This window comes from Heliangelus exortis, chromosome 5 (genome assembly GCF_036169615.1).
Source record: "Heliangelus exortis chromosome 5, bHelExo1.hap1, whole genome shotgun sequence".
NCBI classification, from domain to species: Eukaryota; Metazoa; Chordata; class Aves; order Apodiformes; family Trochilidae; genus Heliangelus; species Heliangelus exortis.
Genome location: NC_092426.1, coordinates 39561764 through 39582946, shown reverse-complemented (window position 1 = coordinate 39582946; position 21183 = coordinate 39561764). Strand labels below are relative to the sequence as shown.

The 21183-nt window shown below is 50.1% G+C and overlaps 3 protein-coding genes across 6 annotated transcripts in view; 1 reads left to right on the top strand and 2 right to left on the bottom strand.

The window, feature by feature from the left end:
* Positions 1–5476, bottom strand: part of DDB2 (damage specific DNA binding protein 2) — a 50566-nt gene extending 45090 nt beyond the window's left edge. Inside the window, exon 1 of one of the 2 annotated variants that reach the window (XM_071744898.1) lies at positions 4987–5476. The gene's annotated coding sequence lies outside the window, so the exon portion shown is untranslated. The remainder of the gene's footprint in view (positions 1–4986) is intronic. The other variant, XM_071744893.1, reaches the window with a different exon arrangement.
* A 28-nt stretch (positions 5477–5504) lies between these two features.
* On the top strand, positions 5505–15581 carry ARFGAP2 (ARF GTPase activating protein 2). Of its 2 annotated transcripts, XM_071744891.1 has the most exons (17): positions 5505–5642; positions 5850–5968; positions 6858–6930; positions 7431–7562; positions 7656–7736; positions 8517–8619; positions 9275–9331; positions 9864–9908; positions 10971–11023; positions 11424–11560; positions 12129–12260; positions 12719–12847; positions 12927–13055; positions 13400–13526; positions 13643–13733; positions 13841–13959; positions 14742–15581. In XM_071744891.1, exons 1-17 carry the CDS (start codon positions 5571–5573, stop codon positions 14760–14762), a joined length of 1620 nt encoding a protein of 539 aa, XP_071600992.1. In that variant the 5' UTR covers positions 5505–5570; the 3' UTR covers positions 14763–15581. The 2 variants fall into 2 exon arrangements, with proteins under 2 accessions (XP_071600992.1, XP_071600993.1); XM_071744892.1 differs by lacking the exon at positions 9864–9908.
* Positions 15582–16055: 474 nt separating this feature from the next.
* The window catches only part of CSTPP1 (centriolar satellite-associated tubulin polyglutamylase complex regulator 1), a 73280-nt gene continuing 68152 nt past the window's right edge, over positions 16056–21183 (bottom strand). For both annotated transcript variants that reach the window (XM_071744922.1, XM_071744923.1), the window contains 2 exons: positions 17841–17904; positions 16056–17432 (listed from right to left, as the gene is read on the bottom strand). In XM_071744922.1, the coding sequence (XP_071601023.1) occupies positions 17261–17432; positions 17841–17904 (236 nt within the window). In that variant the 3' untranslated portion in view covers positions 16056–17260. The remainder of the gene's footprint in view (positions 17433–17840; positions 17905–21183) is intronic.

Sequence of the window (21183 nt, the reverse complement as noted above, 5' to 3'; positions counted from 1 at the left end):
GTCCTGACAGCTTTGACCTCCAGCAAGTTAGTGCCTGTGCTCTGGCCTGCCCTCAAAAGGAAGGTGAGATAGCTTGGGGACTGCTCACTGCCCAGTCTCTCCACCTTGCTTCCTTATGGTGTGATGAGCAGGATGAGCAGAATCTGGGCATCACTTGAGTGCCTGATGTATGTCAAAGAGAAGACACCTATAACATCTGCAAACTGACCATTACAGCAAGGTCTAAAGCACTGTCCTCAGATGCAGGAAACCCCAGGGCCAGCTCATCCCTGCTTTGGGGTATCCCCAAAGCCTCCCAAGAACCTTCCAGGCCAGGCAGAAGTAATGTTACCAGACAGTCGAAAATAAATCATAATATTGGAAGCAGAGTTACAAAAGAAAAGCCTGAAAACAGACACCTGTGCACACATACTGAACAACAAGGTTCTCAGGAGCACTGGGGAGCAGAAGATCCCTTCCATCAAACACCAGCAGCTTTGCCTGGCAGCACAGCAACACCAGGGAGCACAACTCAAAGGGACAGTCTGCTCTTCTCCCTGTCAGACCTTCCTACCCCCTCCCTGGCCATTCAGCAATGGCATGAGCAGATCTGCTGAGCAATATGCAGAGACAATCAGCATTTCAGCAGCTGAGGACACAACACAGCCCGTGGCCACCACTTGCCAGAGTGGCTACAAGGGACAACATGGTGTAGCAGAATCAGCCTTTGAGACGCAACACAGCCTCAAAGTCAATCAAGCCAGCCATGACCCTGCTCCTCAGTGACCTCTTGAGTTACTCATCCGTTGTGTTCCTTAATTTGTGTGTTTCTTTTACCTTTGCTGGCTTTTCTCCAAACCACATTTGTGGTAAAACTGTGTAACTTGTAAACCTGAACAAAAGAGTGTATTAGCTCCTCATCTGAGATCTGGCTGAAGTCCCAGTGTGAGGTGACTGCCTGCCTGGGTGCTACACTTCTCCTCAGGAAACAGCAGCTAATCCCACTCAAGCTGGCACCCTGGCAGAGTGGTCACCCACAGCAGTTTCCCCTGCAACATGCACACCCAGGGGAACCCGGGGCAGTTTGACCTCACCCAGGCAAAGGAAAAGCTTTCCCTGTGATCCCTGAAACCACCAGAAACTGAAAGCATCTTCTTAGGCACTCAGGGAAGGGACATACCTGCTGAGAACCTTGCTCCAGAGAGACTGAGAAAGCTTTGTATCAGGTTCTCCTCTCCTCCATAGCTATGTTTGTTCTTTGCACTACTGGAAACAGACAGGCTGCCCTGAAATGCTGAGCAGAGCTCCCTCCCAGTGTTCCTGACTATGCCCAAGGGAAACCCTGCAGATTACTCAGTGTCTGTAAACGGCTTGGTAAGGAAAAACCAACCAAACCAAACCCACCCTGCTGTTAGGAACTGCCACTGTCCCCAGGGCATCATTGCAGATTCTTGGTACCTCACCACTCACACTGTGATCCACAGGAAACTCTCTCCCAGGTATTTTTTTGGGTGTTTTTTTTATTTTGCTGCCCTCCCTTAATCTTCTCACTATGCAAAAGCAGAGGTCTGAGCAGGAGAGCAGGACTCAGCAACCTCACCCCTGTCCTGCATAGTCCTTTCACTCATATTTTTTGCTGGGTAGAGGGAATAGAGTGAGGCTGCTGCTCCTCTCTGTCCCCCTGCTTCTGGCCAGGCTGCCAGAGAAGCAATTTCTTTTCCCCTGAGCTCAGACCTGCAAGTGCTGGGCAGGTTTGATCCCCAGCAGAGCACTTGACTCCTGCCCTCTTTCACAGTAACCTCATGACCTCAGACAACAAGACTTCTGTACTCAGAAAGTGTCCTCAGGGGGATGACAGACTCCAGGAACAAGCCTGGTCATCATCCTTTTCTTTCCTTTGCTCTCTTGGATGATGCTGGGGACTATTTTTTACTGACAGAGGTAGGGAACAGTGAGGTGATTTCTGACTAGGAGGCTCCACCAAGCTCAGGGTTTTGTGTCAGCAGTGGGGAGGAATGAGGCAGATTTCAGATGTGATGCAGATGGACAGGGAAGCTGAAGACCAAAGAGCAGGCTCCCAGTTTGTTGCTCAGAAATCCAGCACCAAAGGACATGAGATGCAAAAGAAACAGACACAGGAAATGGCAAGAACTGTGTAGTGACACACACACTCACAGGGAACAGTCAGCAGCAGGAGGTCTTTCCTGTACTTGCAAAGGCAACAAAAAGAAGCTGACTGTTTCTCAAACCAGCAGCCTGCCCTTCCTGCTGCTTTTATGTAAAACTGACGGACAGGATCAACAGCCTTGCCAGGATTTGGAGCAACCAGCATGGGCTGGAAGGCCTGCAAGGGACCCAGCTGAGGTACAGAAGCTTGAGTAACCCTGAGTAGGAAGCTTTGCTCAGACACACCACAGTGAGCAACAACTGCTCCCTTCACAGGGGAGAGGAGCCTGCACTGTCATCTCATGGCTTCCAGCACAGACAGGCAAAGTGTGACACTGACCTACTGGCCTCTGGAGTAGCCTTGGCTCCTCCTCAGCACACGCTGTTTCTCCCTCAGAAGCCCCAGGAAGGGTTATAGCAGCATGAAGGGACTGTCCCTCCCAACCCCTGCACACCTCTGTCACACAGCCAAACACACAGCTGCTGAGAACAGAGCCAGCAGAGGAGAGGACCAGCACTGTATGACAGGAACAGCGTGGCCAGCAGGTCCAGGGAAGGGATTCTGCCCCTGTGCTCAGCCCTGGGGAGGCCACAGCTTGAGTCCTGTGTCCAGTTCTGGGCCCCTCAGCTCAGGAAGGAGATTGAGGTGCTGGAGCAGGTCCAGAGAAGAGCAAGGAGGCTGGGAAGGGATCCAGCACAAGTCCTGTGAGGAAGGGCTGAGGGAGCTGGGGGTGTTGAGGCTGGAGAAGAGGAGGTTCAGGGGAGACCTCATCACTCTCTCCAACTCCCTGAAAGGAGGTTGGAGCCAGGGGGGGGTTGGGCTCTTTTCCCAGGCAACTCTCAGCAAGACAAGAGGGCACAAGAGGTCTCAAGTTGTGCCAGGGGAGGTTTAGGTTGGACATGAGAAAGAATTTCTTTACTGAGAGGGTGATCAGACATTGGAATGGGCTGCCCAGGGAAGGGGTGGATTCTCCATCCCTGGAGATATTTCAAAAGAGCCTGGATGTGGCACTCAGTGCCATGGGCTGGGAACCACGGGGGGAGTGGATCAAGGGTTGGACTTGGTGAGCTCTGAGGTCCTTTCCAGCCCAGATGATTCTGTGATTCTGTGACAGATAGTGAGTGACAAGTTAGGAACAAGCACCTCAGGCTGAGACTGCTTGAGCCAATGCACATCATCAAAATTTCCTCCTCTACACAACAGGTGCAGCTCACACAGGCTTCACTCTGCCACACCACATGTTACTTCTCCTGTCATGTCTTCAGCTCCCAGCCCCCTGAGGTACTAATAGCCCTTAACTATCCTGAGCAGCCTCACCTGGGGCCCCTACCCACACCCCTGCTTGTGGGGGTGGGGCTGTTCTCATTTACACTCAGCCCAGAGCTGCCCCAGAACCATGGAACTGTTTGAGTTAGAAAGGACCTTAAAGCTCCCCCAATGCCAACCCCCTGCATGGTCAGGGACACCTCCCACCAGCCCAGGTTGCTCCAAGCCCCATCCAACCTGACCTGAGACACTGCCAGGGATGGGGCAGCCACAGCTTCCCTGGGAAACCTGGCACAGGGGCTCACTGATCTTTAAGTTGGAGGAGCAGTTGTCTCTGTATGTGCCTTCTTGATCCTGTAAGCTGACCTCAGACTTGCCTTGGCACATGCCTGGCAATCACTGGGCCGGATCCTGGCCTCTGGATTGACATCCCAGCCTGACTGCAGACTAACTCATGGACATGGACTTGCCCAGCTATCTCAATTCTGGTTAAAACCTGGCTGCTACCCTGCATCTGCCCAGCTCTCCTTGCTCAGGTTCTGTGGGCACAGAGCAGGGATGAAGAGGGCCCAAGCCTGCTGGCCTTGGGAATGCCCACAGCTCTCCCTTGCTGCACCCTGACACCATCTCTCCTGCTGTGACTGCCAGGACAGCTGCACCCTCACTGGGATCAGGGAGCTCAACTGGCTTAAAAATAGCTGTGGGGAAAGAGCTGTTGGTTATTTTTCCCTGAATTCATTTCCCAGTCCTGTTTGTCTCATCCAGATATGGGCACATAAGCACAATGAAGGCAGCAGCATGAGAGCAGCAGACACCAGGGGCTACTGCAGATGAGACCAGTGTCAAGGATGAGCCCTGGCAGGCTGGATCAGGCTTTGCTACAGTTCAGAAACTCATTTGGGAGTAGCTCACATCAGATGGGACAGCCAGGAGCCTCTCATCTTACTGTGGGGCAATGTGCCTCCCAGATCAGGTCTCACTCTGACTTAAGGCTTTGCTGATTCCCAGAACACAGGAGTTCATACCCCTGCTAAAACTGCAGGGTTTTTTTTGCCCAGGAACTGAGTTGCTCCTGACTGCATCTGTATGTCCCAAGACTCCATGGATCACAGGTCTTAGGGTTCCATTGCAATGACATCTACAGCCTGCCTTCCATACCTGTGAGAAACGTAGAAACTAGTGAAAGCTTTTAAATTTAAACTGAAAGTTGTTTTGTCCAGACACTAATACATTTAGCTGTTTCTCTTAGTGCCAAGCTGCTGCTGCAGAGCAATCTCCTTTTGGAGACAAGGAAAGGAAAGGTACGGAAATCCCAATCCATCCCATCTCAGTAACACCATGCTGCTGATCAGCTTTTGTTGTTCTTGCCCTTCTGAACCTCTCATTGCACAGCACACACATTTTTTTCTTTGGGTAAACCATGAAACAAAGTAAATGCCACTGATCATCAAGGCATAACCATCACTTTTCCCTCTTTTTCATGGCATTAGTGACTTTCCAGTCCATTCCCTCTTGTTTTTTGGCTGCTCCTACAGCACTTTAAGGCCTGGACACCACAGTAACCATCTCCCTACCTTGACTGCTGCCTCACGCTGCACTGGTTCCTCACAGTGCCGCTTCAGAAGTCTCTAGCTGACTAAATAATGTCCAAATCTTCTCCCTTGTGTACCGGGCCCGGCGTCCTGAGCCCCAAAAGCTGCGGTTCTGAGCTCCCATCTGCGGTGTTCGCTCCTCACGCAGCAGCCGCCCCAACCCGGCTGCTCCCAGGGCTTCTCTCAACCCCGGGACCGCACCTCACGGCTACGAAAGCACCGGCAGCGGCCGGAGCCCAGCGGGGTTCGGGTTCGGACGGGTCCCTGTGCGGGTTCAGACCCAGCGGTGTGCGGGGAGGGGAGAGCTCGGGGGCTGCAGCGAGAAGCCCCTCCCGGGCAGCCCGGGGACGGAGGGGACGGAAGGGACAGCCCGCGCAGCTCCGGGGAGCGGCCGATGGGGATGGGCCCCGCGGTCCCGGCGCAGGGGAAGGGAGGGGCTGAGCCCAGCGGGGAGGCGGCCGCGGGGCGGTGCGGGACGCGGCGGCACCCGTACTGCAGCCCGGTTCCTGCGCGGTTTGGGCCCGGCCGGCACCCGTCAGCGCGGTGGCGCCTGGGAAGGAGAGATCATGGCGGCAGAGCCGAGCAAGACGGAGATTCAGACGCTCTTCAAGCGGCTTCGGGCGGCGCCGACGAACAAGGTAACGGGGAGGCGCTGGGCGGCCTCCCGCCCTTCCACCGGGGGCTGCTTCCCCGCGGCCGCGGCCTGGGCCCGAAGCGCGGCCTGTGCCGGCCGGGTAGGGCGGTCCTGGGGTGCGGGGAGGGCCCGGGGAGAGCGTCCGGGCCGCGGGGGACAGAGAGGCCCGAGAGCGGTTGAGTTTTGATCCCGTGCCCTCCCCTGGCTTTAGTCGTGCTTCGACTGCGGCGCCAAGAACCCGAGCTGGGCCAGCATCACCTACGGGGTCTTCCTCTGCATCGACTGCTCCGGAGTCCACAGGTCCCTGGGCGTGCACCTCAGCTTCGTCAGGTGCGTGGGGCCCCGGGGGTGCGGGAGGCAGGGAGAGGGGGGGCTCCGGTCCCGCTGTGCCCACCCCAGGCTGTGGGAGAGCGCTGAGGGGCTCGGTCAGCCCTTTCTTTTTCTGTCAGAGAAGCAGCACTGCAGAGCCGCCGCTGGGGTTTGTGAGGCTGCTTTAGGTCGCTCAGCCTTTCCAAGATGGAGATTTCAGAGCTCCTCAGGGAATGGCTGGGACGGTGCTTGGGGTGAGCGCGACGTCAGCGCAAGAAGCGCGGTCCCGGTTGTGGGAGCTGTGAGGAGAGTTGTGGTGTGGGAGTCTTGCTGGTAAAGCAGCACGGGAGGCTTTGTTGAGTAAAGAAGGAAGCTCTGCTGAGCAAGGCAAAAAGAGGAATATTATTTAGTCCTCTCTGTATCGTGAGGCAAACCGAGTTGGATTTTCAGGCTATTAATCTTATTTTAGGTACTCACAAAAGTTACTATGTTAAGTAACAGAGCTGTGACCTTTGCTACGTGCTGGCTACGCCAGTGGTAGGAGGCATGCACTGTCACCCAGCTTCACTTGGGTGTTTTCTCAGTTGCTCTGTCATGTGTTCTGACCTAATCAGTGGGACAGGCTGAGTAGGAAGCTCCCAAGTTGTGGTGAGATCAGATGTACAGTCAGAGTTGTTGCCTGTACTTCCCGAGCTCAGGCTCTGCTCTCTTCAGCAAGAGAAGTGAGAGGTCCCCTGAGCCTGGGCACTGTTGCTTGGTCTGAAGCTGAAACTTTTTTATTTTGGTTTGGGGTTTTTCCTCACTTTAAAAGTTCTAACTTCTTCTGGGAGCAAACCACTCTAGCTCAAAGCTTGGTTTTGTGTTTGGCATGCCTGCACATTACTAATGGAAATATATTTTTCTCACACAGGTCCACAGAGTTAGATTCTAACTGGAACTGGTTCCAGCTGAGGTGTATGCAAGTGGGCAGCAATGCCAACGCGGTGAGGAGCCTCTGTAGGCATTTTGCCTGCCTTTTCCCTCTTGCTGGTGCACACCTTCTGTCCCTTGGCCCTTCCCTCTGTGTGGCTTTCTCAGCACCAGCCTCTCCAACTTATTTTGGGGATGTTTCCTGAGGGGAGGTGTTTATCAGGGGTGCTTGGGAGTGAGTCTGTGACCTTTGAACGCGCTGCTTCCTGACGCGTGGATTTATTCTTTCCTAATTTAAAGGAGAGGCACAGTCCTTTTTAAGGAGAGGACTTGGTAATGCTGATCAGTTACAAAGCTCATGCTTGGTGCTGTAACTCAGACACATCCTCCCCTGCTGGGCAGGGATTTCTGGGCAGAGGTTTTCTGAAGCCTCTGGGGCCTGGAACGGTGAATGAGCGGTTGGCTCATGGGGTGCAGTCAGCGTTACCTTGCTGCCATTTCTGTTGAGCTTGTGTCTGATGCTTGCTTGAGGATGACCTGGCAGTCAGGAGACTGAAAGTTCATCTCTTTCCAGACTGCTTTCTTCCGCCAGCACGGCTGCACCACCACAGATGCCAATGCCAAGTACAACAGCAGAGCTGCCCAGATGTACAGGGAGAAGATCCGGCAGCTGGCGAGCGCTGCCATGGCCAAGTATGGCACTGATGTGAGTCTGAGCAGCTCTGCACGCTTGCACAGGTAGTGCTGGAGGCTGAGTCTTGTAGGATATCTTCTTTTTTTTCCCTTCTCTCCTCTTCAGCTGCTTATAGATGGACTGAGCGGAGCCCCTGGGCACTCCCCTGACAAGAGCGATGCTGATTTCTTCATGGAGCACACACAGGTGAGAACACAGCCCTAACAGCTCTCAAACACCCATCTGCTCAGCCAGGAGCAGTCTCTCTGCCTTTGAAGGGACTCTAAATTGCATACTTTGTTAATTATTAACAACTAAGATTCAGTCATCAGCCTGGGATGGGGCCAGAGAGCTAAACAGTCCCTCATGGGGTCTGTGATATCCATATCCAGATATCCAGATGTGATGTGATATCCAGATCTTCTTTATCTTCAAGGAATACTCAGAGCTGACAGCTACTCCCTGGAAAACACTTTGTGTGTCCTGTGTGGCTACGTAGTCCCTTTGTAAATTTTAAGCAAGAACTGTTTGAACTTCTGTTTTAGTCAGCTCTTCCATGTATAGACCCTGCTAAATTGGATTTGGGCACCTGTTTGCACAAGGCCACGTGGACCTTTCTCAAGTGAATAGAGTAATGTGGGAATTCCAGGGAAGTTCTTTGATGCTTTCTCACAGATTCAAGCTCATCTCATTAACCTGGAGAGCCTTGCAGTAGCCAACTCTGATACTACCATTGAGTGATGCTGCTATTCCTCCTGGTCTTCAGTTCAGTTTAGCTTCTGGTTCTGTTTCCTTGATTTTTTCCATGCTGAGGAAGTGTGGACTTGTCCATTTATTATCTTCTCTTCACTGAAGCGTAGTCTATAGAGTTTGGAATGCATTTCCTTTGGCCTAAAACTGAATACAGATCACTAGACCTGAAGTAAGTTGAGGATTGTTTGGTTCATTCATCTCCTGCAACTCACTGGAATGAGTATCTCATTGTAGTCTTCCAGTACCTGGGATGTAGCAGATGCCAGCCAGAATCCTGCCCAGGCTTCCCCAGAGGTGGAAAAAGCAGCAAAGTCGTCAGATGGCACTGAAGTGTCAAGTGAGTTCCCTGCTGAATGATTTTGCCAATAACCTGACTTCATTTCCAGGGACATACAGCTGTGCCACAGCTGGGAGGGCTGAGCTTTTCATTTGGTTCAGGCTGCAAGGAGTGGAAGCTCTGTGCACTCTGCAGTGTTGATTTAAATTAGTGGAGACTTCTCAACACACTTCTGTTTGGGATCAGTTCTCTGCTTTTCCAAAAATGCCCAGGAAACTGTGCTGGGAACTGGCTGCCCTGGTGCCCTGCTTCCAGGTTTAATGATTTGTTTGAAGAATCTTCTCTATCCCTTGAATTTGGTGAGTCTGGAAATGACATATAACTAAAAAGCAAAAAAACTGTTTCTAGGGTGAATGACAAGGAAACCAAGAATCTGGGGGCACAGCTGTCATTTGAAACAGCTTTGCATGCACCCCTGCAGAGTGTTTGCTTTCTTTTAATTTATTAAGAACACTGCAGAGGAAGTAAATTGCTCTGTGGAGCAGTTATGTTCCCAAGTCATCATCATTGGGAAACTGCATGTTTCAAACTCTCAGTTTGGGGTTTGGGATGGGGACAGTGGAGGTAAAAGAGCTGTGGTGGAACTCTGAGCACACTGAGCAGAGTGGTTGATAATCTCTTTGCTGAATGTTCTCTTCTGTTTTTTTGCCCACAGGTTCCAGCCAGGGCCCCTCTATTGACTTGTTGAGCACATCTCCTAAAGCTCCTCTAGGTAAGTAAGACTCTGCCATCTCTTGGATCACTCTTGCTCCCATACCTGCTGCTCAGTATCAGGCTCAGTGGGTCTGGAACTGATGAGCTGATTTGCAGAATTTCCAAAGGAGTTAATCTTCCTATGGAGAGAGTACTGAGGATCTCCCTGAACCCCAAAACCAAGCCACAGTTTACTTGACATTTCTTCCTCACTTGGATGATCAAGCATGTTTTCATCTTTTGAGCTTTGGATAGAGCTTGGCATTTCCCTGTCTAGAACTTGGCTGATAGAGGCCACATGACAGTGGTATTTGCTTCTTGATTTGTTTGGGTTTTTTTGTTTTTTATTTTTCCATGAGCTTTGGAGGCAAATGAGCTTTTAGCTTCCAGAGTAACAGGGGTTTGTATCTGATTTTTCCCTGGCTGCACACAGAGCAGCTGGCTGGAGCTTCTTCCTTTGTTGCTTCTAGCTGGCAGTGGGTTTGTCCTGGGTGGAAAGCCTGTGTCCTCACATTTCTGTTCATTCCCTGTGTTTTATATCTCTTCCTCAGACATGTCCATGTATCTGTCAACACAAGGGCCTGCTCCTGCCAGAGGTAACTGGCTAACAGCTGGCTTGTGCTGGCTGCTTGTGACAGCTCTGCCTGCCCCTCCTGTCACTTTCTCTTCAACCCTAACTTGAGCTTACATGCACTGTATTGGGATCTAAATCAGCTGTTGCTTCTCTGGAATGGGATCTGACTGTAATTTCTATATAAATCTATCCTGATAGTAATAGAAAAACCCCAAAAAACCACCAAACAAACCCCCCAAACAACCCCCAAATCAGACATTAGGAACAGAAAGCTGAAAACAGTTTTGGATAGTGTGCACATTAACATCCCTATTTCAAAAACTTAAACTAGGACTTCAAAAAGCTACAGGAAATGCTGTCAAGAGTGCTCTGAAGCATGGGTTGATAAAAATCATGTGGGTGTAGAAAGTAAGGAGACACTTCTGTGGAAGAAAAGGCCAGCAAGGGTGATAAAAGGATTTAGGAGCTACATGTTGGGAGCTGAGAAAATGTCCCCCTCTATTTGCTTTGTTTTTACACTTTTTCCCAAGCATCTGCTGCTTGTCTGGAACTTGGGTGGTTTTTCAGGTGTGGCATGCTTCATGCCCTCAGAGGGACAGGTTCCTGCTGCAAGCTGTTGAGGAGCCCATTGTTTTTACAGCTTGCTGCACTTTAGGTCTATTCATTTAAACATAACTTTAGGGTTCTTGCCTCTTTGTGAGGCACTGGTGAGGCACTGCCCTTCATATGGCCCAGAAGCTGCATTTTCTTGGATTTATGTGTGGAATAAATAGTATTTTTCTAGCTACCCTGATCCTTACTGGATAGGGTCCCCAACTGCACAACACTTGGAGGAACTATTCAATGGTCTAATTCTCTCACAAGTTTCTCCAGCAATGGACATGCCACCAGCCTGTGATTGTGGAGCTTCTAAGTGCATCTCTTCTGGCTGGGTGAAGTTACTCAAGCTTCTGATGTGAAGCTGCATGGTGTGCCTGGACTCTGTGGCAGCTGGACTGTGGTGGATGTTTGTGTGGGTCACTGACTAATTTTGGCTCCTTAATTAATGCACTTCTGCTTATTTGCTGCTTCCCTCCTCTTGCAGAAATTAAGTCTTCCCTCATTGGAAAGAAGAAGCCAGGAGCTGCTAAGAAAGGGGTATGTCTGAGCTCTTGTTTTATGGAGAAGAGGCTGAGTGTATCTTGCTGCCTTTTCCCTCAGCAAAGATGCATACTGAGAGAACTATTTGGGGAAGGGAGAGCTTTGTTTTTGTCACTGCTTATTTTAAAAGATAGCTTGTATGTTAACAGACAAAACCAATTAAGCTTTGGAGCATTACTCCTTGTGGTCTGAAGTGTATCTGGCTGATCTCTGAGCACTGGTGGGTTAACTCTTGGGTGTTCTTCCATACTCTGTTGCAAGCTCTATTTGGGTCTCTAGGTTATGACTACAAGTAGAGACAAAAGACCCAATCATTTGCAGCAAGGAGCAGGATTCTGGTTTTCATCTACGGTGAAGAAATTGCAATTTTTTTTTTGTTTTGTTTTGCTTTTCAAAGTTGGGTGCAAAAAAAGGTCTTGGAGCCCAGAAAGTGAGCAGCCAGAGCTTCAGTGAGATTGAGCGTCAGGCCCAGGTGGCAGAGCAGCTGAGGGAGCAGCAGGCAGTGGAGGCCAGGAAGCAAGCTGAGGAGTCCATGTAAGTGCCCTGTTGGGGCTGGGTACCTTGCATACACCAGGCAGAAGCAATAAGGGGTTAATGCTGTTCACCCTAGGACCACCTGATGCAAGTATAGGATATGCTGCACGATAGGATTAGCAGTAGCTATATGCCAGTATGGTCCTTACAGCAGGGAAGAAGTAAAACTGTTATGCTTTATTCAAATTAGGATCTCTGAAGAGTTTAAGGAGCAGTTGTGGAGGTATTTTGTGTTTCTGTTCACCTTTGGATAGGACTGAAATAGGCAAAGGTTGAGCTGGAGTGAGGTGGGGTGCATTTTGTGGTGTGGGTGCAGGGTGGAGGTGGGAGAGTGGGGGGAGGGCAGTGCTTACAGTAAGGAAATCCTGGTTAGACAAAAAAAAAAGAGTTGAATTGCAGTGGAGGTGAGATGGGAGGACAAGCAGTAGCATCTGTGCGAGGCTTTTTGGGAGAGTTGTTGTGGAAATGGGTGTTCTGATGGGTTGGTTGCTCTTCCTCCTTGCCTCTCCACAGCACAGGCAGGGGGGAAGGGTAATGACCTGGTACCCACCATAGGTGTTTCCTTTAGAGTCACCTCGATGAGATTGGCTTATCAGGAACTGCAGCTGGATCGGAAGAAGGAAGAGAAGAAGCTTCAGAACCTTGAAGGGAAGAAACGTGAACAAGCAGAGAGGCTGGGCATGGGCTTGGTGACCAGAAGGTACTTGGCTGTGGATGGCATAGGACAGATAGGTGCCTTCAAAGCCTTTGGAAAAGCTTCCTGAAGGCAGTAGCTTGCTGCTCTTATAGCAGATAAGGATCTGATTTAAAGTGCTCCTATGCTAGACTGTGTCTAAAAATACTTCAGACCTCAGGAGCAGGCACTCTATTCAGAAGTTCTAGTTCTCTCCAGAGATGCTTGTGGCCTATCAGTGTCTATCTCTACAGCCCTGCTGCTTAATAGTTGTCACCCTGCAGAATGCTCCTCCTGCTCAAGGCATCTGGGGGAGACAGGATAAGGTAGATAGGAGGTGGAGGGGGTGGCATCCTGCAGCTCTCCCTCAAGAGTTGTGACCCCTGCCCTGCCTGTGAAGGCAAGATTCAGTGTAGGGGCAGTCTGCTTGTAGGGGCTGGGTGTTGTCAGAACCATCAGCCCTGACCACCTCTTTGTTGTGCCAGTTCTGTCTCACACTCAGTGATGTCTGAGATGCAAGTAATTGAGCAGGAGACACCACTGGCTGTAAAATCTTCCCGTTCCCAACTGGACTTGTTTGAAGATGCTGGAGGCTTCACATCTGGACCGCCCAAGTAAGACTTTGTGTCAGTGTAGTCTTCAGCTTGTTTCTGAATTTACTGTCTGGCCTAATTGTTTGCTTTTGGCACCTAGGTACAAATACAGTCCCTTCTCATTTGAAGATGGATTTGGCTCACGGTGGGAAGCGGACTCATCGTGGGGTATGGACAAAGAGGAGGAACCTGAGGTGACAATTTCCAGTATTCGGCCCGTTTCAGAGAGGTAAAGTGTCTGCCATAGCTCCTGTACCTTCCCTGTGTGTGGCACAAAGGAGCTGGGGGCAGAGATGCTGCTGCATTGGGACAGGAGCTTTGTGCTGCAGAAGGCAACTTGCATGGACGAGCCCCCAAAAAAGAGCCTTCTGTGAAAGAGGCTTTGGCACTTTGCCTGTTGTGTCCTTAAGATTGATGCAGCCTTTAAGGCCATCAAAATGGGGAGAGGAGAACCCTGATGGTAGCTAGCACTTGAAGATTTGATCTTTCCTTTGATCACGTAGGATCTGAGAGAGAAGTCTGTTTCTTTACTGTTGATCTTAAGGTGAGATGTCTCCTCTCTTCTTTCCTCAGACCCACAAGCAGGCGGGAGACAGAGAGCAGGACATCTGTAGTGGAATCCAATGAAGCTCGTCAGAAGTTTGCAGGGGCTAAAGCCATCTCCTCAGATATGTTCTTTGGACGTGAGGCAGATGCTGAGGTAGGTGCATTCTTGCAGTGCTTCAGGTGGTACAGCTCAAGGCTTCCTCTCCTGTTTGCTCAGGTCCTGCTTTGTTCCCTCCCTTCATGACCGTTGTGGTTTGTTTCCTGCTGCAGTATGAAGCCAGATCCCGGCTGCAGCAGCTCTCGGGCAGCAGTGCCATCAGCTCTGCAGACCTGTTTGGAGAGGCTGAGAACACACACTCAGGTTAGTGCTCAGTGGGAGTGGCTCTGGAAGGACCTTCCCTGGAGGAGGGGGTGCAGGTACTCTCTGGAGCTGGGGGGCTTGGGCCTAACCCCTGCTGGTTCTCACAGGTGGTGTCTCGATTGGAAACGTCCTTCCTGCAGCTGACATTGCACAGTTCAAGCAAGGGGTGAAATCAGTTGCTGGCAAGATGGCTGTCCTAGCCAATGGAGTGATGAACTCCCTCCAGGTGAGATGACACTGTGGAAACTGCAGACCAATCATGCTCAGTGACTTTTCCCCATATCCTGTCTTCTGCTGGAAATTATCACTGTCCTTTCAAACTACATGGGAAGTCCCAGGTACAGACCTGGCTTCTGTAGCTGGTGACTTCACTGCAATAGCTGAGCAGTTCCAGGTGGCCATTGAACTTTACTTAAAATCACAGAATTGTAGAATGGTTTGGGTTGGAAGGGACCTTAAAGTTCACCCAGTGCCAACCCCCTGCATGGTCAGGGACACCTCCCACCAGCCCAGGTTGCTCCAAGCCCCATCCAACCTGACCTGAGACACTGTCAGGGATGGGGCAGCCACAGCTTCCCTGGGAAACCTGTGCCAGTGTCTCACCATCTTTGTAGTGAAGCATTTCTTCCTAGTACCCAGTTTAAGCCTACCCTCTTTCAGCATCATAAACACTTACTGAAGAAACACAGTGAGATGTGTTTGCATTCTTATAAAAGGAAGAAAATTTGGTGTGTTTGCTTAAGTGCACATGCAAAAGCAATGCATCCAGACAGGTTTTCACATATACTTGGCCAACCTCCAGCAGGACACCTCACCATATATGCCTTTTCCCACAAATCCCAGACAGAAATTTAAAAGTTTTTGGCCATTTTACTTCCTGCCTTTGCATGGTGTCCTGTCTATATAACCTTACTGCATTCCAATCCCAAACATGTGAAGACTTCTTATCTGTGTCTGGAGTTTGTATCAAGTGTTGTAGCTTGGTGTCTCCATGTGTTTCCTCCCCAGGATCGTTATGGCTCATATTGATGACCCAGGGACTGCAACCCAAAGGGAAGCCAGCAAGAAGCACTGATGCCACCTTTGCCTGGAGCAAACTCTGCAGGACTGTCTTAGGCTGGGGTAGTGGGGAGGGGAGAAGATAAACAGAGGGGGTCAGGACATGCCTGTGCCCCGGATGCTGTCTAAATATCTCTGGATTCCACTCTATTAAAAATTCAATGTGCCCTCATATCCACTGCTGTCTGCCAGCCAGTGGAGTCAGGACTTCTTACAGGATTAATCTTACTGCTATCACAGATATGACAGGATGCCTGGGCTGCCCTTATCTGTGTTCCTGCCCTTCTTGGCCCATACCTTAGCTCACCAAGTGATGGTTGAAAGGGGAATACTGTTTTTCTGTACATCATCTTACCCTGATTCCCATGGACATGGCTGATTTTTTTTTTTTCTGTTCTGCTCAGTACTCCCAGTCTCAGTACTCCCAGTCCATGGAGTGCTCTTTGTTTGCAGGGTTTGACTTTTACCATGGAATAATCCTTTTTACTGTCTTGTAAAACAGCATATATTGATGCAGGAGAAAAAAAAGTCAATCAAAAACTATTTTTTTAGCTTCTAATTACATCATCAGCAAAAAAGGCCTGGGTATGGATCTACTACAGTAAAGATATTTAGTGGATCCGTGGTTATTTTGTTGCCCAGCTTTAGACCGAGGGCAAAGTCCTGAACCTCTGCCTTTACCATGAGTTGAACTTCGAAGTGCAGCCGTGTGTAAGGACTCTCACTGTATGAGGGCTCTGCAACTTTGCTCTCTGATTCTGGTTTTAACAAGAGCATGTTCTCATCTGCCTTGGAGTGTGACATTGTGGGCTGGGGAGCAAGAAAAGAAGGAGGGGTGGGGGGCGGCATGGTGGTTCTACTCGCAAGAAGCAAGGTTGGGGCTCTTGTTGGGCCGGTCCTCGGCACCCTCCTGGGGCTGTGTCCCTCTCGGGCTGCTCCCAGGATCTCTCCTCTTCAGCGGGAGGGGAGGAAGGGTTACTCCATCGCCGATATTTCGCCATCCCGGATGGCAGCAGGAGGGGATAGAGCTCCGTGCCCGGCGGCTCCGAGGAGCGGCAGCGGGGGGTGGGGAGCAGGGAGCCGGGGCTGCCTCAGAGGGGTCTTCGCGAGGTCTGCGGGGGTGCCCGAGTGTTGAGGAGGTCGGGTCCGACCGGTACCGTGGGCCAGGGCCCGGAGGAGGGGCCGGAGCAGCCCAGGAGACCCCAGAGGCACCAGCGTGTTTATCGCCGGGACTATCTCAGTCACTCGAATGGGAGAGAAAGAGCGGTCAGCGAGTGCGTTTATGAATAAAATAAGTGATAAATAAATAAATAAATAAATAACCAACCCGCTCCACCACCTCCACAGGTGGGGCTGCGGCACGGATTCAGCAGCAGTTTCAGGATTAACCCTTAGAGCAGCCCCGGTGTGTGTTGAATCCACCCAGGAGCTCGGGGGTGGCAGCTCCCGGCAGCAGACGCCGCAGAGCTCCATGAACAGGAGGCTCCCAATGAACCCAGAAAAACGGGGAAAGTCCCCGGGCAGGAGGCAGCCCCTGGAGCTGAGGCACAGGGCCTGGGTTAGGGTTGGGTCAGGGTTAAACACTGCATTCAGTACCACAAACCCCATCAGATGCTGCTTAAGGTAGCTGTAAGGGCTACACCACGATGCTACAAAAATGCCAATTATTTACAGAAAGAAAAAGAAAGAGCTTCATTGTCCCCTGGTGCTTCTGCCCACCCAACCCCTCTGGATGCTCTGCATGCTTGCAAGCCAGGTCACCTGTGACCAAGGATTTTAAAGACTCTCATCCAACCCCTCAAAAGTTTGCTTTTCCACAAACGTGGAAAATTCCACTCAATGTGGAGAGGCCTAACCCTAACCTCAGCATAGCAGAGGAACCAGAGGGCACCATCCAGTAGTCACTGCAACTCAGCTGTTTGCTGTATTTGTTTTGGCAAGTCTTAGACACAGGGAGGAGGAAGCAGAGCCAGGTGGCATGGCAACACCAGAGCCCTCCTTTCCTGGGAATTTCTCTACCTTGGATCATACGCCGGGGCAGCTTTACTGGGAATAATTACAGTGGAGCACAAGTGCAGAGCTGCTGCTGGTGAACTCTAAGCGAAGGCTGAACACTGCTACTGAACACACCCCTGGTAAGCAGCCTGCACCAGCACCCCCAGTGCTCCAGCACCTTCTGAACTGCGAGTTCCAAGAGGAGGCAGAGTGTCTGCTGGTTTGTCCTGGCTGCCAGCAGAGGGTAGCAAAACCGCGGCTGGAAAAAGCTTCTGCAGAGCAGCTCTTGGAGAATTTGGAAAAAAGCACAGTTCTTCCTGGGAAGAGAGATGGGTGGGCTTGGTAGTGGAGACTGGCAGAGACACACACACAGACACACGGGTGACGTGGACAGAACCCACTGTCAGATGCTCTGGGAGGAGGTGCTGTTCCTCCAGCGGGTTCCTTTTTTCCAAAAAAACTTCCCACAAGCTTCAGTTTTCAGAGGAATCTGTCTCTTCATTGGAGCCTTCACTCTCAGCATCCATTTTTCGTCTTTGGTGGAGAGGTTTCCAGGGAGAGTTAATCCTGGGTGAGTTTCGGGCAGGGGTGTCCCCACTGGAGCTGGTGGGACCGGAGAGAGAAAGCCCTGAAACTTGGGCTACCCTGAAAGAGAACAGGGATGGAAAGATGTCCATGGCACAGAGGGGGAACACCCACCTCCTGTACTCACTCTGTGAATCTTTCTTCCCATTTAAGCAGTTCTTTCTTCTGCACTGAACCTGTGTCCTACAACTACTCCTATTTTTCACCATACAAAAAAATTTTCTCTGTTCATTAGAGACTGCTGCTTCCTCTAGATTCTTCTTTAAGTCACACTTTGCCTTTTCTAAGGATTTTGTTAGTTACCCCAAGGCACCCTAAAGAGAGACACCCTTTCTCAGGCTGCTCTGTTGGCTCTTCCACTGTTTCATAGTAGAGCAAAGGAATAGGGACAGCACTTTACTAAAACCTTTGTTAGCATGCTACCTTTAATCTAATGCTTTACCTTCTACATCAGGAAACTCCACTTACAATTTCTCAAGTTCCTGATCCATGGCAGGGTCCAGAAACAAGTCTGCTTTATCTGGCAAAGCCCCTGGGAAAAAAAAAAAAAAGAAAAAAGAAAGAAAAAGAAAAAAAGAAAAAAAAAAGGAAAAAAAAAAAAGAAAAGAAAGGCAAGAGAAAGCAGAGTTAGGCTATTCAGTCTTAAGAAAAGTGATCAAGCTATAGCAGCATCCAAAAATCTGTCCTGCAAGGCAGAGCAGACTCTTCCTTATGCCTATTAGAGAAACAGACACTGGAAGTTGAGGGTCATGGACAGATAATGACAGATAATGGCATCTTCTAAAATGAAGGTTTCAAGTGAGCTCTAGAGCAGTCTGTTTATTATTTGTCCTTCACACATGCTCAGACTAAATGGGAGGCACTTTCAGTAGTCTCACCTCCCAAAGAACTTGAAGAACTCTAAGGATTGGCTCTTTCCATTCCCTGTAACAAACCAAAACCAATGAGTACAGATTGTCAGAGAGATGACAGTCTGTCACCTTCAGGCCTCTGCTTATTGCCCAACACAGTCACAGGTCCCTGATCCTAACAAAGCCATAGATGTGTTGTTTTCTGGGCCACAGCCTGAAGCATGTGCTATAGATGCCAGGAGACAGGTCCTTGTGTGCCCCCTGCATTCCTTGTGCTGCACTGAGCTTGGGGATCAAAATACTCCACAGGTGTAAGTCTATTGCTTTCCTGGGAATTCAGGAAAGCCAGATTGACTCTGTTGCAGGAGTAAGTGATGATGAACTGTGCTCTATCATTGCTTGCTGGGCCAGTAATTTGGTACCACCTCAGAGAATAAGATCAGAATGCTCCTTTTCACCATTGGAACCCAATTCAGGATGGAGGACATGGGTGTAGTTCAGGACTAAAGCAGCTGGTTGATCATCCCTGACATTCTGAAAGGACACTGGCATCTCAGAAGGAGCCCAGAAAGGAAGATGGGGCTTTAGGGAAATCCCTTCTTCCTAATTCTGTAACAAACTCCATTCCCAGAGGTCATGGGATCACAGAGCCAGCACAGAGATGACAGGAATTGCTTATCAACAGCCTGGACAGTGCCACTGCACACCAGGAAAAATACACTTTGTAATGTGTACCAACAATACAGTGAGGAGTGCTCTTGTTTCTCAGGAGGCCTGAATGCTACACTCAGTATCTTTGGGAAGGGGCTTTGTACTCCCTGGGAGGACACAAGTGTGGTTTCTGGCCCTGGCACCTTGCAGTTGAAGGAGAGGCTGGAGAGTCCCCTGCCTCACACAGCCACTCTGCCAGCAGGGATCAAAAATGTAGCAGTGAGTGCCTAAAAGATTAGAGCCAGATTAGACCAGACTTGAGTCCCCCACGTCTTCCAGTTCTGGTCTTCCCCTCCTGCAAATGAAGAAGAAAGCCTGGCACTGCCACAGAGTGCCAGGAGGTCTGGTGAAGTGCCCCAGCCTGTTCCCTTCCATGGGCTCAATTAGAAGAATATCAGCTAAAGCTTAACTTGTTTTCTGCATTTGCAGAATGCACAGCGAGGTCTCTAGGGCAGAAGAATTACTTGGGGGAGTCAGTAAATAATGCTTAAAGGATTCATGAATCAACATTGACACTGGGGTTAGGCTGTGGGTTGCAGCCTGCCTGACAAACTCATCAGTGCAGCCCCAGCCTGAACAAGCTGCTCTAATCCCTACCCTTGTTCCTCAAGGGGCTACCAGCTTTGTGAGACCAGAGAGAAGGCAGGCATCCTGACCAAAAGCTCTTTTGACTGGAACTGCCCTTCCTGAAGGGCTTTGGGGAGCTTGTGATCCCCTACAGACCAAAGACTATTGAAATCACCCTTCAGGAGAGATTAAAAGACACCACGAAAAAAGAATCCTCTTTTCCCTGCCAAGATGCTAGCACCTGTCAGACTTGTGGCTGCTGCCCCTCCTCTGTGAGAGGCCTTGGCAGGAGGCTGGCAAAGGGCCAGGGAACAGGCCCACATTAATGGGAACCAAACCCCACACACTTTGTAGATGGCACAATGGAAGCTGTAGGCAGGATTTTACTTTTTTTTCTCTGCTCATCTCTTTTCTTTGCACTTGACTAGAAGTGGATTTCGTAGGTCAAAGGAAAAATGAAAAAAAAAAAAGATTTTGCTTGCTGCAATCCAGGCATCACCTTCCTCAGTGAATACACCACTTCCTAAGCCTGTTTGCAGAGGGGATTGCAGGGCTGTATTCATGCACCTTTGATGGGCAATCTCCATGTTGCTGGGTAAGCAGCCCTGCCCCAGAGCAGCATCAGCAGCTTCAATGTTTTGCTGTAAGAAGGTGCTCAGCCAGGAAAAGGGACACTTCTACCTGACTGTGGCACACACCTGTGAAAAAGAACAAAGCCTCTGGCAAGGTTTCACTGAGGTTTGTCTTTGTAACACAGGGATGGGCAGATACTCAAGAAATAAAGAGAGGAGATAACTACCCAAAGACAGAGAAAATCTCCCCTTACTGGCCGGGTGATTTGCAGAGTGGAGATGAGTGAAGGTGAGGATTTGGGACTCCACAGATCCAAGCATGCCTCCTGCATACAGTCTGGTCAAACAAAAAGCTCTATCTCTTCCCTTTTGCAAGAGGAGGAAGAGCACAAGCAATGCATTTAGGGATAATACAGAACTGTGAGTCTGAATTACATATGGATGACAAACTGTCCTTCTTCAGTGCAACACTGCTGCCTTGCTATAGAAAAATATTGACCAGCACAACATGGAAATGAGCAGTGAGATGCTGCTTGGAAATCCCTCTGGTTCCCACAGCAGTCAGGTACAGAAATTTGTAGTGTTTTGTGTTTTATGATACCACCAGGTTTTCAGCAGGCCATAGATTAACAGCATACTAGCAAGATCACACTGCCTTGAGAAGGTAACAAAAAGCTTGGAAAGGCTGAGCTTTGAGACTTTTGAGCCACAGAGGCAGCAGAGTTTTCTTGTTTCTTGCCTCATTTTCTTGTTGACATCAGCAGCCACTTGAAATCTGTGGATGAAGGGCTAAAACATAGCATGGGACTTCAACTCACAGAATCACAGAACCAGAGTTGGAAGGGACCTCCAGGGATCATCTAGTCCAACCCCCCTGCCAAAGCAGGATGCCTTAGAGCACATGGTTGCATCCAGGCAGGTTTTTAATGTCTCCAGAGAAGTTGACTCCACAACCTCTCTGGGCAGCCTGTGCCAGTGCTTTGCCACCCTCACAGCACAGAAGGTTTTTCTCATGTCTAAATTGAACTCCCTGTGTTCCAATTTGTGCCTGTTGCCCCTTGTCCTCTTGCTGGGCACCACTGAAAAGCAGCACTACTGAACTGTTTCCAG

Excerpts from the sequence above, each read along its gene's own strand:
- ARFGAP2 (XM_071744891.1), top strand. The coding sequence starts at position 5,571 with ATGGCGGCAGAGCCGAGCAAGACGGAGATTCAGACGCTCTTCAAGCGG. Across the intron at positions 5,969-6,857 it reads GTGCACCTCAGCTTCGTCAG|GTCCACAGAGTTAGATTCTA; the intron begins GTGCGTGGGGCC and ends TTTCTCACACAG. Across the intron at positions 12,261-12,718 it reads ATGGGCTTGGTGACCAGAAG|TTCTGTCTCACACTCAGTGA; the intron begins GTACTTGGCTGT and ends TTGTTGTGCCAG.